Genomic DNA, 14,958 nt, shown 5'->3' with positions numbered 1-14,958 from the left:
TTGTTTTTTTCCTTATCCTTTTGCAAAAGTCAAGAGAAAATTTGATTAGATTTCCTTTTCTGGACATATATCAATTCATCATCTCTAAGGAAAAATATATTTTTGGTATAATTATATATATCCAAGAACAGTACAAGTGGAAAGTAGTTTTAAGGAATCACTGTTATGTAAAAATAAAGTTCTATTTTAGAAAATTGAAAAGATAGAAATTAAATTCAGGGGATATCTGAATTTACTCTTTCTCCATTATTCATATTGGAAAATGCATTTGAATGAATTAAATGATGATTTCATATCCAAAATAATTCAAGGAAAATTTCAAATATAAAAAGAGAAGACAGAAGGCTTGTGAATGAGCATACCTTTTGCTTCAAGAATAGTAATTATTACATATTCCACAGGCATAATCACCTGAGTCACCAACAGTTATACTGAATGACAGTTACTATATGAAGAGCATTATGGTACCAGTTTGATCATGTAATTTTAGTTAAAATGAAAAGCATGATGTGTTTATCTCTTTCCTCTGTTATTATTTGCTGGTTTGTCAAACTCTTAAACCTCTATGTGTAATTCGAGTAACTCCCAGCATAAGTCCCCTAAACAGTCAATAAGAGTAAAATAGAAACAAAAATCTGTAACAAATACATTTTTAATTGTTGACCTTATAATGATTTCATTTAACTAAAACCTGAAACACAGTAGTTATTTCAAAGTTATATAGGTATATTTGTCTTTTTCTTATGGTAGTTATGAGTGTATGTCCCAGCTGCCTATCCACCTGATTGTTTCTGTCTACATTAAAACGTGGGTAGTTAACTGCTTCTGTTTCTATACTTAAAAATGATGGCATCTGGTCCATGTATGTTTAGAGATACATATTTTAATGTTTCATATCTATTATTAGCTGAATAAAAGTGACAGGAAATGACCATTTGATAACTTGTCATGTTTAACTGAATAGTTAGGCATAAATCAGTAATTTACAAATTCACCAATGTTGCTTTTCCAAAGAAAATAGTTTTTTATTTTGTTTTATTTATTTGCTTACTTCTTTTCCTAGTGTTTTAGATGCTGGATTCATTAGCTTACCTAAGATGAGAATATCCTTCCTATCTTTAACTGGTGTCAGGAGTATACATCCCATTACTTTATTTTCAACTAGTGACAACTGGGATTTATATAGATCAGCATCTGCCTTCACTCTTATGCATTATTCAAATATGGTTAATTAGAGACTTGTTTTCTCCTGAGAATAATGGCACAGACTTCATTGAAGCTGGACCTTTTGTTCTTAATTCTTTTATCAATGAATCCCTGAAAACTATCATGAGTATTTAGTTAAGACTGTAATTTGTTATCATGAATCACATTTTCAGAATGAAACAAAATATCTAAGGAACCATAAACAGGACGTAGCTTGATTTCCAAGAATTTTCATTTTCTTTCTTTTTTTCTTGTTTCTTTTATTTTTAAGACAGAGTCCTTTTTCTGTTATTTAGAGTACTATTATACATTATTTATATCATTAGGCAATATGTCATTTTTATACCCAATCACTGTTCCAATCACAATAATTACTCTAGATTTGCTGTTTTTGCAACTCTCTTTCATTGCACCTTTGTTGAAATTCTGCAAGCTTGGATTTGCCAACATATAATGACCAATAGAAATGTGTTTCGATATTTAAATTTTCAAAAGTCACTGGTTGACTTGAAAGAAGGTTATAATTTAAGGCAAGATAAAGGTTTTGTTGAATATGTTTCATATTTTCATCACCATGTAATCCACACACAAACATGCACACAAAATAAATAAATAAAATGTAACAAAACATGTTTAAAGGTAAACTATTACCTTAAATGGTATCTTCAGAAAGCAGCTATCATCATAGAAGGTTGTTTAGCCAGGTGATGACGAGCCAAAGGAATAGAGTAAGACTTTCTGGAGTAAATTAGGAAGGAGCTGAGAGTTGATAATTCCAGAACACACCTGTTTATTTTGAGTATTCTTTATAGCCTAACATTGCTGGACTTCTTGACTTTTAAAACATCCTGGACATGTCCAGAGTGCCTCTATTTTCCTGGCTAGCATATTTGTCCACAGAGACTGAGTATCTCAAACCAAAGATGCCTCACTCACACAAAAATTTAGATATTTTGCCCTTGTCTCTGAGCCATCAATAACTGTATTTCAGCAGTACTTTGAAGTATATGTGAACCAATTGCTGATTAAATAGTGTCTGTTTCTATAATAGCATTAAATCAACTTGTTCATCAATTTACAATGTTTCCATGAAATACAAATTTTCTGAAATGAATGTGTTAAAATCACAATTAGAGCTGTGTATGATGGCAAAGACTTTTAATTCCAGAAGTCAGGCGACAGAGTTGGAGGACAGATATGGCTATATAGAAAGAACCCATCTCAAAAAGCAAACAAAAAAGAAGAAAAAAAAAGAAAAAGAAAATCCCATTCAGCAAACATTCACTAAGAGTGGAAGTAGTGATAAGCAAAACTTAGAAGCAAATACAATGTCAGAAAAAGTTCTGCACAAAACATTACCACATTTTAATTTAAAATGAACTGTGAAGAATGAAAATTTTGAGCATCTATAAAATATTATTAAAATTAGATATAAACACACTTATTTTCATAAGCAACACCACAGTTTCTTTTGTATCATGCCACATATTTTGCCAAGAACAACATTCATTATTCATGTTTGCACATATGTATAAGACATTTATTTGTATGTTTATTTATTGTTATGTGTATGCGTGTGTGTTTGCATGAGTTTATGGATACTACATGTGTGAAAGATTCTGTGGAAGTCAGAATAGGATACCATATGCCCTGGAACTGGAGTTAAACATAGTTGTGAACTGGCATGTGGGTTTGGAGAATCAAATCTAGGTCCTTTGCAAGAGGAGTGAGTGCTATTAGCCACTGAGCGTTCTCTCAAGCCCCAAGAAATTAGTTTCAAACCAACTTATTTATTATTCTTTACAAGGCCTATGTGTATAAAATAGAATTTCATTATGGCACCATAAGAATGTTTCAGTGAGGCCGTTTTATTTTGATCTGAAAACAGTAAACTTGGAGAAAAATGTAAGAAAAGTATGGTTCTCTGGAAAATTGCAACTAGTGACATGGGAGGAAGAGTTGCAGAGAGCTTTGAACTGCTTCTTAGTAGAGCTGATCATTAATACTGAAAAGATGATGTAATAATAGGAGACAAGGACACCTAAGATGATATTTAACTCAAATTAAAATTAATATCTTATTTATTAATCAATCTTAATGTTTGAACAAGGAAGCAATGTAAAAAGGGGATATACCAGAATAAAATATTAATTTCATTATACTCACAGAAACATAAACGTAATTACAATGTATATCAAAGTCTCTGTCATTCTACTTGCCAAATTCAATACATAAACTCGACACCCACACATTAATTTGTACAGTAGAGGATAACTTTACTGTGACTATCCTGGCCATTATTTCTAGAATTAACACAATAACTTTAGTTCACTCATTATTATCCTACAGCTGATATATACATTTAGCAGAGTAGCAAGAAATAAAATTAGCAAAAAAAATCTGCAACTGGCCTATATAAAAATAATGAACTTGCAGGAAAGAGATCAGAAAAAAACAATGCCATCACAATAGCTTCAAGAAACTCTGGAATAAACCTAAGAAAGTGAAAGACTTGCATAATAAAACTTTAAAGACACTCAAGAAAGAAAATGGAGATGATACCAGACAATAGAAATATACTTATTTAGTAGTATTAATATTATGAAAATGATTATACCACCAAAGAAATTTATAGATTTGTCATAACCCCCACCAAAATTCCAGTTCATTAGTTTATAGAAGTAGAAAAAGAAAATCCTTTTTGTTTGTTTTGGTTTTTTGAGACATGGTTTCTCTGTGTAGCTTTGGACCTTATCCTGGCACTCATTCTGTAGATCAGGCTGGCCTTGAAACTCAGAGAGATCCACCTGCCTCTGCCTCCCAAGTGCTGGGATTAAAGGCGTGTGCCATCTCTGCCTGGCAGAAAGAGAAAATCTTAAATATCATTTTGAAACAAATAACAATCGAAAACAGAACAGACAAAACAATCCTGAACAATAAAATCCAGCATTATTACAATCTCAGAATTCAAGTTAACTGTTGAGCTATAAAAAAAACAAAAAAGCAAACAAACAAAAAACAAATAGCATGATACTGGCAAAATCAAATGTATTAATCAGTGGAATGAAATTGATAACCAGGATTTAAGTCGACATATCTGTGACTGAGTTTTTCCAGTAACATTGAATAAAAGGCAACATCATGAACAAAATGGTATGTGTCTAACTGGATGGCTACATGGAAAGATATAAAGCTAGATGCTGTCACTCATGCATCACAAAACTCAAATCCAAATGTATCAAGAACCTTGACATAAGACATGATACCCAGATTAGGCACAGACAGATGAAGGTCAACCATACACCTGCCTGGGCCACTTGCCCTGGTGGGTAGAAAAAATACACAGGCCTGCCTGGCACCTTGCAACACTGCTTGGTCAGGTCTTATTATGGGTCAGCAAATATATGGGGGAGTATGGGAGAGCAAGGCAGAATAGTTCATGTCCTGTGGTGAGAGACATATCTGAAGAGGCGAAGGTGCTGAGGAATAGAATGATGTGGGTGGCCTGCTTGCCACCCAGACCCAAACTTTAGCCTAGGGCCATGTCTGAGTCAGTGGTTCTACAGCAACCAGGGTCTGTGTTAATGTCTGCAGCTCCTGTTACCATCAAAAGTTGTGTGACTGCCTGGTCTGCGCTGCCACCCCAGGCCATGTTGGAGTCTGGAAACCACGATGTTACTGCTGGGTCCATGCCGATCTGAGTGGCATACACTCCCATCAGGGATCATGATGACATACCCACCCAAGTTGCTGCTGATGGTCATGTCTTGGTACTTTGTCCTGCTGCAGCTGGGGTCTGTCTTTATATCTGTTGCCCATGTTACCACAGAGACCCATTCAAACCATGTGTTGAACCATGCTTTGAACCATATGTTGAAGTTCCAGACAAGCTGAACTGATCTATACTTCACTGGCCCAGGAGGAGCCACCCTGAAAAACCTGATTTTAAGACTGCAATGCTGATGACACCACATATTTTTCATCACAGATCTACAGAAATCAAACTGGTTCTCAGAAGGTCTTTTCTACTGGCTAGCATTGATAGTGCTAGAGGGTGTGCACACTACTAGAGGGAAAAAAAAAAAAAAACAATCATCAGACTTATCCAGCTGAAAGCCATGCAAGCTACAATGACTGGCCTGACATAATGTGCCCACTGGTACAATAATGGCATTAAAGTTACGGGGATAACCAACTACTTTATGGTTGTATTTAGGTTCTGCTACAAAAGTACCTGATCCTGGCACTGTTAAAGAGACCAAAAACCTGTGGAGAGTTAAGTCATAGGTCTTAGAGGACTTGTTGCTATTATTTTCTACACGGAAATTATATTAAAATGACTCATAATGATTTGTTGATAATTCCATACATTAAAAAAAAAAAAACTGTCAGAATATGTCAGAGAAACTTCCCCTGCAGTAGATAGCAGTTAAAATAGAAAACCTCAGTTAGTTAAAGTGCGTAGAATAAGGGAACTGTGAAATTCTCAAACCTAAAAGGGACACCCCTCTCCCTCAAGACCCACACATCATTGCAGAAGAGGAGGAAGAAAGAGTGTAAGAGCCAGACGTCGAGGATAATGACACCATGTAAACAGTGTTTTCTAGACCCAAAAGGGCAGTTGCCCATATGAATGTGCCACAGTGAATTTGACAGCATGCAGCAGTCTGCACAAGCTCAAGACAAGACAAAACTGACAGTGTAAAGGGGGCAATGTCAGAATGGAAAACCTGCTAGCTGATAACTCTTGGCATTTGATAGCTACAGGAGTGGCAGAGTCTGATTTATTTAATGGTGTGACCCCTGGCAGGTCAACCACAGCCTTGGGAAAACTTCAATCCCAAGTCTATTTGAAAAACAAAACTTGAATTTCATGGGGGGAAAAAAAAGAAAAGAAAAAGTTGCCTGGGCAAGGAATGGAAGGTAGATAAGCTGTGTACGGGAGGAGCTAGGAAGTATGTTCAAATATGTTCAAAACACATCCTATGAAGTTCATAAATCATTAATGAAAATACTGCTTCAAAAAATCTTCGGCATGCAGACCTGTTTATTGGCTAACTGCCTGATTGCGTCTGGTTCCATCTAGTGTTCAAAACTGGTAAAAAAATAAAAATTAAAAAAAAATAAAACCACTGCTTTTTGAGGATAAAGTGGTGAAGTTGGGGTTTTTCTTTTTCAGATCCTGGATATAAATAAAAGCTTACTCATGTGTTCCTTCTCACATAGAGATCTACCTGTAGTTAGTGATAGTCCTTAACTATCTACTGTCAATAGTGGTCATTGTTATCTCATTGTTATCAGGGCTTGGCTCTCTGTGCATTTCTCATAAGCCATACACTTATTAGAGAGTTGGATTTTCATTGTCTTCTACAAAGAGAAAGTTTAGCAAAACTCAACATATATTTTTATCCCATACAGTAATATGATTGTACATATTTATACATTTTAATTTAATTCATAACATTGCAACAAGAGAATCACATTCAGAAAATATGTTTTGATGGCAAATTATTGAACATTCAAATCATTTAAATAAAATTATTAACTAAGTAAATATTAAATTTTTGCTGAACTTAGAAATTTTTGTTTATGTTTAGAGTTAATCCTCATGCACTCTGCTTTCTAAATTATAATATACTTAATGAGTATATTTAGAAAAATATCATACTAATATAGTGACAGAGATGAACTCAGATTTGAGCTGCAGATGTTAGAGAACTTTAATAGTTATAATTTTCAGGATGAATACAAGCTATGGGATTCTTGTGAGAAATAATTACACTCAGTAATTACAGCGAACAAGATTGGCAGTCTTTTTGTATGAACAGCTAGTTATTGAAATTCAGTTGCTTTCGTGAACCTATAATGGACAATATAAATCAGCCAATTAAACTCATGTATTTACAAACTGTGATATGAAATGTTTTATGTCACTTCCCTATTCTCAGAAAACACCTGTTCTTGGCAATGTTTACATAAGAGCTCCTGTATGACCCCTTAACGTAAAAAAAACAATTACTAATGAATTTATAGTCCTGATACTTTTCCATAACATTTTTACCCTCTTCTGTTACATTAGAAATAATTCAATCACAAAGATTTAAATCTTAAATATTTTACTAATTACAAAGACCTTTACTTATGAAAGGGATTCTTTGTAAGATTCCAAGTTATTAAAATTAACCCCAGCACTAGGGACACACCTCATTGTTAGAGCATACCTTTCTATCATGCTCAAATCCCTAGAGTTAGTTCTTAGTTCTGAGGAGCAAAGGAAACAGGAAACAATCCAAATATTACTGAGAGCAATAATTACCTCTTCAATAATTAACAGTGGCAGTATTTGTGGGGTAATCATCACTGTATTTACAGGAACACATATCCCAATGGCAGTGATGCCATTAGGGATCCCTAAAATCCCTTGGAAAAACACATTTGGGATCTCAATTATTAAACGCTCAATGACATGAGAGTGTAGTAAAAGCCCTTAACTCTTCTGTGAAATTATTCATTTTATCCACTAGAAAGCAGTCATTTCCTTGGTAAGTCACATTTGTGGGGAGTTAAATGGCTTGCAATGCACAAAAATTAGCTTTTATGGATCAAAGATAATTGTGGATCTGAGTCAAAAAATGACACATTGGCAAAAATGATATGAAGATATAAATTGCTTTTGTCTTCACAAGTAGCTTGCTGCCACAATTTGTGACAGCTATTGTGCAATAATCTGTAACATCTTTGTTTAAATAAATATACTTTTGGTTTTAAATAAGAAATTACCCATGCTCAGCTGAGATTGTTTTGTGTGTACTGATTCTTCTCTTGTGTGCCTTCACCTCCTGTCACCATTTGTCTTCTTAGACTATATAAGGCACATTTTATCATATGTTTACTGCCATGATTTTCCAGAAAATGAGGAAATATCTCCTGCTCCTCAGCCTGTCTCAATATGACCTAACTATGAACTGTTAGCAACCCTAATGATTGTTTCTTCTCCATGTCATTGACTTAAAACACATTTCAATTTAAATTATGCCTGTTAATGCCTAGCTAAATGTGTTTGTATGTTAATATAAGCATCTGTGTTACATTTGATATTAATAAGAATGTAGTTTTTTGTGAAACTAATACATTATATAACTTTGGGATCATGATTTGTCTTCTCAATTTTGTTTCAATTTCTTCTTTTAAGTAAAACTTCCTATTTCTTCATTTTTCCAACCATAAGGCAAGGCTGATAATCATAGAAAGTCTGAGATAGCTTCTTAAGTTTTTTTGGTGATGATTCAATTAGTTACAGTAAAAATATTTGGAATTCTGTGTTATACTCAAGAAGCCTTAAACAGCTAATAGTTACTGTTGGCAAAGTTATGAAAGCATAACTAAGATACAGTTTACTCCACGTTATTCTGTCTAAAGAGTGATGCAAGGAGAAAATGACTAGAAAGTGGATGGGTAGGTGATAGATAGACAGATAAACAGATGAATAAGTAGATGATTCAGTAATTTGATACAGAACCACTGAAATATGTTATAGTTGCCTTATAGATTTTAATGTTTATTCAATTAGTTGTATAACATTTATATAGGAAAACATTTCTAGCTTAACTCACACTAACTAAAACTAAAAAACTAACATCTTGATACTTTAAAAGCAGACAAAAAAACAAGAAGTGATTTCCACTATCCTGATAGAATGTGACACATTTTCTGTTTTCCTTTTTTGTTTTTTGGTTTTTTGAGACTGGGTTTCTCTGTGGCTGGAACTAGCTCTTGTAGACCAGGTTGGTCTCAAACTCACAGAGATCTGTCTGTCTCTACCTCATGAATGCTGGGATTAAGGGCATGTGCCACCACTGCCCAGCTAATATTTTTTGTTGATAAACATGTTTGAACATAATCTTTTTTTTTACCAGTACATTTTTTTCTTTGTTTTAAAATTTGAATTAGAAACAAGATTGTTTTACAGGGCAATCCCAGTTCCCACTCCTCCATTTCTTCCCTACCTCAGCCCTCCAACTAACACCCTACCTATCGCATACCCTTTCTGCTCCCCAGGGAGTGTGAGGCCTTCCATAGGGTGTCATAAAAGCCTATAATATACTTTGGGATAGGGCCTAGGCCCATCCCCCACGTGTACTGGCTCAGGGAGTATCCCTCCAATTGGATTGGACTTCCAAGGTCCACACCTATGCTAGGGATAAGTACTGAACTACTACAGGAGGTCCTGTAGATTTCCGGGGTTTCCTCATTGAAACCCGTGTTCCTGGGGTCTGGATCAGTCCCATGCTGGTATCTCAGCTATCAATCTGGGGACCAAGAGCTCCCTGATGTTCAGGTCAGCTGTTTCTGTGGGTTTCGACAGCTTGGTCTAGACCCCTTTGCCCATCACTCATTATTCTCTGCAACTGGATTCCAGTTCAGTTCAGTGATTAATTGTGGGTGTCTGCTTCTACTTCCACCAGCTTCTGGATGAAATTAGTCATCCATTTCATTATCGGGGAGGGCATTTAAGGTAGCCTCTCCTCTGTTGCTTAGATTGTTAGTTGGTGTCATCTTTGTAGATCTCCAGACCTTTACCTAGTGCCTGATTTCTCTGTAAACCTAAAATGTTATGATAATCAACTATCTGGGCTTTGATGTGTATGTGTTGTAGGGACATTTTAATCATTAAATGTGACAGACATCATCCTCATTATCCACACAAACTTAGCACATATTATTCTAACAAATGAATAATGCAGAAACAGTTATGGTTCCCTTCATGGATCTCTCAGATAACGTTCATATAGTCACTGAATACTGTGTTCATTTATTTTACATTATCCAAACAATTTGCAAGATCAAGCACAGATTTCCTCCACTTCAAAACTGAATTATGTGAAACCTTTAAAATACTTTGTGTTCTACCATTTAAGTGCCCTAAGAGTACAGAAATACTGATTGACAGATTTCTCAGATACAGCTTGCTTTGTAGTACAATAAAATTTTCAGCTATTTTTGTTACATGTTTTTATTCAAGAGAGTGCCAGATGTTTTAAAGTTATTAGAAATTAATTTATGCCTAAATGTTGTCCATACTTTATAAAGTAAATTACTTAATATTTAGTAGGTGCTGCTTTTAAGGAAGCACTATTTACCAAAGTTACAAAAAATTACCAACATTATCCGCCTTTTTAATATATGGGAAACACTTATGGAATTATCATAATTTTTTTCTTGCTGAAACATACTCAGATTAAAGTTCTTGAAAACTGGTTTAATTTCACTAATAATGATTTTGTTTTGCAGTTGGAAAATATAAGGTGTTACCTAGTATGGTTTTGTTATACAACTCCATCAACCCTTAGAAAAGAAAATTCACGAGTCTTCATTAGAATTACTATTGCTGTAATGAATCACCATGACCAAATCCAAAAAAAGGGTTTGTTTAGCTTACACTTCCATATTATTGGTTATCATCAAAGGAAGTCAGGGCAGGAACTCAAACAGGGCAGAAACTTGGAGGCAATAGCTGATGCAGAGGCCATAGACCAGTGTGGTTTATTGGCCTACTTATTAAGGCCTGCTCACAGAGCTTCCTTATAGAACCTGGACCACCAGTCAAGGAGTAGACATATCCATAATGGGCTGGGCCATCCCAAATAATTTTTGTTTGTTTGTTTTGTTTTCTGTGACAGGGTTTCTCTGTGTAGGTTTGGAGCCTATCCTGGCACTTGCTTTGGAGACCAGGCTGGCCTGGAACTCACAGAGATCCGCCTGTCTCTGCCTCCGAAGTGCTGGGATTAAAGGCGTGCACCACCAACACACGCCATCCAAATAAATCTTAAAAAGCCTTATAGGCTTATTTACATTCTAATCTTATGCAGGAATTTTTTCAGTTGAAGATCCTTCTTCCTCTTCAAGGATTCTAACTTGTGTCAGGATGACACAAAACTAGCCAGCAAGCCATGCATCTTAAATCTTGGGTGGTGAGGAAAAGAAAAAAAAGGAAGCAGTCTGTTCTAAAATTCTTGTTGCCAAAAGGGAAAAAAAAAAAACTTGAGATATAAATATATATCAATTTAAATCAAATATAATTTTTCTTTAAACATGGTAATTTCATCAATGATACTTTGGTATCATTGGTACTTTCCTTCTTTTCATCCAGATACTCTATTGCATTTGAGTACAAAATTGCAAACAAAATATTCATTGTTTCAACCTAGAATAGAAAAAGTCAATAAGCCAGAAAGAGTGGTGTATCAGCCGGACGTTGGTGGCGCACGCCTTTAATCCCAGCACTCTGTGAGTTCGAGGCCAGCCTGGTCTCCATAGCAAATGCCAGGATAGGCTCCAAAGCTTCACAAAGAAACCCTGTCTCGGAAAAAAAAAAAGAGTGGTGAATCAAATAACATAAGGCAATCTTCAGTTCTGGCATCTACTAAAGTCTGAATACATATCTTAAATACTGTGTTTGGAAACAGTTTCAGCACAGACCTTTTATTTCTTTAACTAGTCTTTTAAAAATAATGAAATAAGCTTATTCTAAATCACATCTCTCTTTTTACCTCTAGCATATTTTTACGCTTTTACAGCTCTCAAAAAGTAAAAAGAAAAAGAAAACTACTTCTGCATGGAATTTACAGATGAAAACTTCACCTTGGTCACCGAATTTATCTTGTTGGGTTTTCCAACACGACCTGAACTCCAGGTTGTCTTATTCCTTGTGTTTCTGACATTGTATTGCATGATTTTAATGGGAAATATTGGCTTGATGCTGTTAATTAGGACCGACCCACACCTTCAAACCCCTATGTACTTTTTCCTCAGCAACCTTTCCTTCGTAGACCTTTGTTATTCTTCAGTCATTGTTCCCAACATGCTTGTCAATTTCCTCTCAGCAAAGAAATCTATTTCTTACATCGGCTGTGCCCTCCAGTTTTATTTCTTCTGTACATTTGCAGATACCGAATCCTTTATCTTGGCTGCTATGGCCTATGATCGCTATGTTGCCATCTGCAATCCTTTGTTGTACACAGTTGCAATGTCCAGGAACCTCTGCATATGGTTGATTGTGCTGTCATATGTTGGTGGCAACATGAGTTCCCTGGTTCACACTTCCTTTGCCTTTATTCTGAAATATTGTGACAAAAATGTCATCAATCATTTCTTCTGTGACCTTCCTCCTCTGCTGAAGCTCTCCTGTACGGACACATCCGTTAATGAGTGGCTGCTTTCCACGTATGGGAGTTCTGTGGAGGTCATCTGCTTCATTGTCATCATCGTCTCCTACTTTTTCATCCTTCTCTCAGTCTTGAAGATCCGCTCTACGAGTGGGAGGAAGAAAACCTTCTCCACATGTGCCTCTCACCTCACCTCTGTGGCCATCTATCAGGGCACACTTCTCTTCATTTATTCTCGGCCCAGCTCCCTCTATTCCCCCAATAGTGATAAAATCATCTCAGTATTCTACACCATTATCATCCCGGTTCTCAACCCACTTATTTACAGTTTGAGAAATAAAGATGTAAAAGATGCCGCCAAGAAAGCTCTAAGATCTACGGTATAATCTCCATGACAGGAATCTCTTTAAGTCTCATCTCACTCCAGTTACAGATGCCTTGGTGGGAACCTGCAGCAACATTAACAGCAAATGCACAAGTATTCAACTGAGACAACTATTCAAACTCTTGTTTAATAGCTCAGCCAAATGTAAATCATAATGCCAAGACATGGTGTACTTTAAAGAGTTCAAAGTGAAGCTCAGTTTGGTGTGATACAACTGTAATTTCAGTTTAGAGTGCAGAGGCAGAGGCACAGGCAGAGGCAACTGTATCATGATTATGCTATCTGAAGCCATCTCATCTCCCCTCACCTCCTCTCCCATCTCCTCCCCCTCCCTCCCTTTCCCTCTCTTCCTGCCCTCTTTTCTGAGGAATATTGAAGCCTGCCTCTAAAGTGTACACAGGCTGAAAGATGGCTTTGTACTTAAGGCACAACAAGCTTAATGACCTGAGTTAAATTTACCAGAAAGAGAGAACCAAGACCTGTAAATATGTCCTCTGACCTCCACACATGTACTCTGGCAAATGCATGCCCATCCACATGTATACACATAAAGCACACATGAAAGAGAGAAAGGAAGGAAGGAAGGAAGGAAGGAAGGAAAAGAAAGAGGAGGAGAGAGGAAGAGAGGAAGAAAGAGAGAAGGGAAGGAAGGAAGAAAGTATGAAAGAAAATAAAAAATAATTATAAAAATAAAAAATATTTTTTAGGTATTCAATATTCTTAGTCATTTACCCTCTCTGAAATGCAACTTAAATCTACCTTGAGATTTCACCTCATCCGAAATAATGGCTATTATTAGAAAAAAATAATAATGAATACATGTGAGGATGTAGGGAATTGGGAAAATTGGTTAATTATTTGTGAAATCATAAGCTGGTATAGCCACCACAGAAAATAGGAAAGATTCTGACAAAGCTGAAACCAGACATAGGATCTGACTCCTCATACCATTTCTGGGCATATAACCAAAGGACTATGGCCTACACAAAAATGCTTATACAGCACATTTATTTTACTGCTGTCTATTCATAAACATTGAAAAATGGAATCAGCATACATTCCCGTTAGTGGAAGAATAGATATTGAAGAGAGTGTGAATATACAGCATGGAATTTTATTTTGCTGTAGAGAAAACTAGAATTCTGAAATTTCTGAGAAAAATAAATTGATCTGGAAATTATATATTGGGAAGTAACTTGGACTCTTAAATATGAATTCTAACATTATCTCACTCATAAAGCAGGATCTAGGTTTTAACTTCTGCATCCATGTGTACGTACAGATCATTAAACTTAAAGGAGGAAAGTGGCTTTAAATAACAAGAGATAGATAGCACAATGCATGTGACACTAAAATGGAAAAGGACTACTGTGGGAGAAGGGCATAGGTTTCCCAGAAACTGGGAAAAGGGAGTCAGGGAAGATGAACAAAACAAATAATGGGAGCACATGTATGTCCATTTAAAATCAAACATCAAAATTTAGCACCAACTATCACTGGAAGGACTAGTTTGGAACTAGTTTGGGAAGAATGTGTAAGAGTTTGGAACTTTGGTAAGAAAAGCTTTTTACTGTAAACAGCTGAGTGGACCACACATTCATAAGCTTAGAAGACAAGACTAACAAAATAAATTCACACAGTGGTAGCCCAGCTCATGAGTTTTCAGTAATCAACAGGGATTCTATGAGGAAGCACCACAGGGACCACTCGTGCTACATTTTGACCATGAGTCTGGCTTCTCTCTGCCCATGTCCTGAAACCCACAGTTTCAGGGTGATAGTGACATAAGCAGTGGTGAGTAGTAAAGAATTCAGTAAGACCTGACATGGTCTGTACTGCACCAAAGCACAATCATTGCACCCAGAGAAATTTCATTTCTTGAAGTCTCCATTGTGTGGAAATCAAGGTTTATTTAAAGGAAGAAAGCCCAAGATGAAGGGGTTTCCTCTTCCTAGAAAGAAATTTCCTAGGAAATTGTTCCCCCAATTTCATCACAACAGAAGCTTATATAACTGGTTCATGGAAGGCAAGCTCTGACCTAAAACACATTGAGGTAGTTATGGAGGGGAACTAAAGCTAAATAATGATTGGTGGGGCTGTAATACAAAGCATGCATCCAAGGTTTGTTTGTGTGTGTGTGTGTGTGTGTGTGTGTGTGTGTGTGTGTGTGTGTGTATGAAAAAACTTGACACAACATATATC

At 35.9% G+C, this 14,958-nt stretch overlaps 1 protein-coding gene across 1 annotated transcript; it reads left to right on the top strand.

Annotated features, from left to right (window-relative positions):
- The first annotated feature begins 11,821 nt into the window (after nucleotides 1–11,821).
- LOC100751743 (olfactory receptor 5I1) lies at nucleotides 11,822–12,757 on the top strand. Its single transcript, XM_027420928.1, has one exon. It carries the CDS (start codon nucleotides 11,822–11,824, stop codon nucleotides 12,755–12,757), a length of 936 nt encoding a protein of 311 aa, XP_027276729.1.
- Nucleotides 12,758–14,958: the final 2,201 nt, after the last annotated feature.

The sequence above is a fragment of the Cricetulus griseus genome, chromosome 6 (genome assembly GCF_003668045.3).
Source record: "Cricetulus griseus strain 17A/GY chromosome 6, alternate assembly CriGri-PICRH-1.0, whole genome shotgun sequence".
Classification (NCBI taxonomy): Eukaryota; Metazoa; Chordata; class Mammalia; order Rodentia; family Cricetidae; genus Cricetulus; species Cricetulus griseus.
This window is presented reverse-complemented; position numbering and strand designations above follow the sequence as displayed.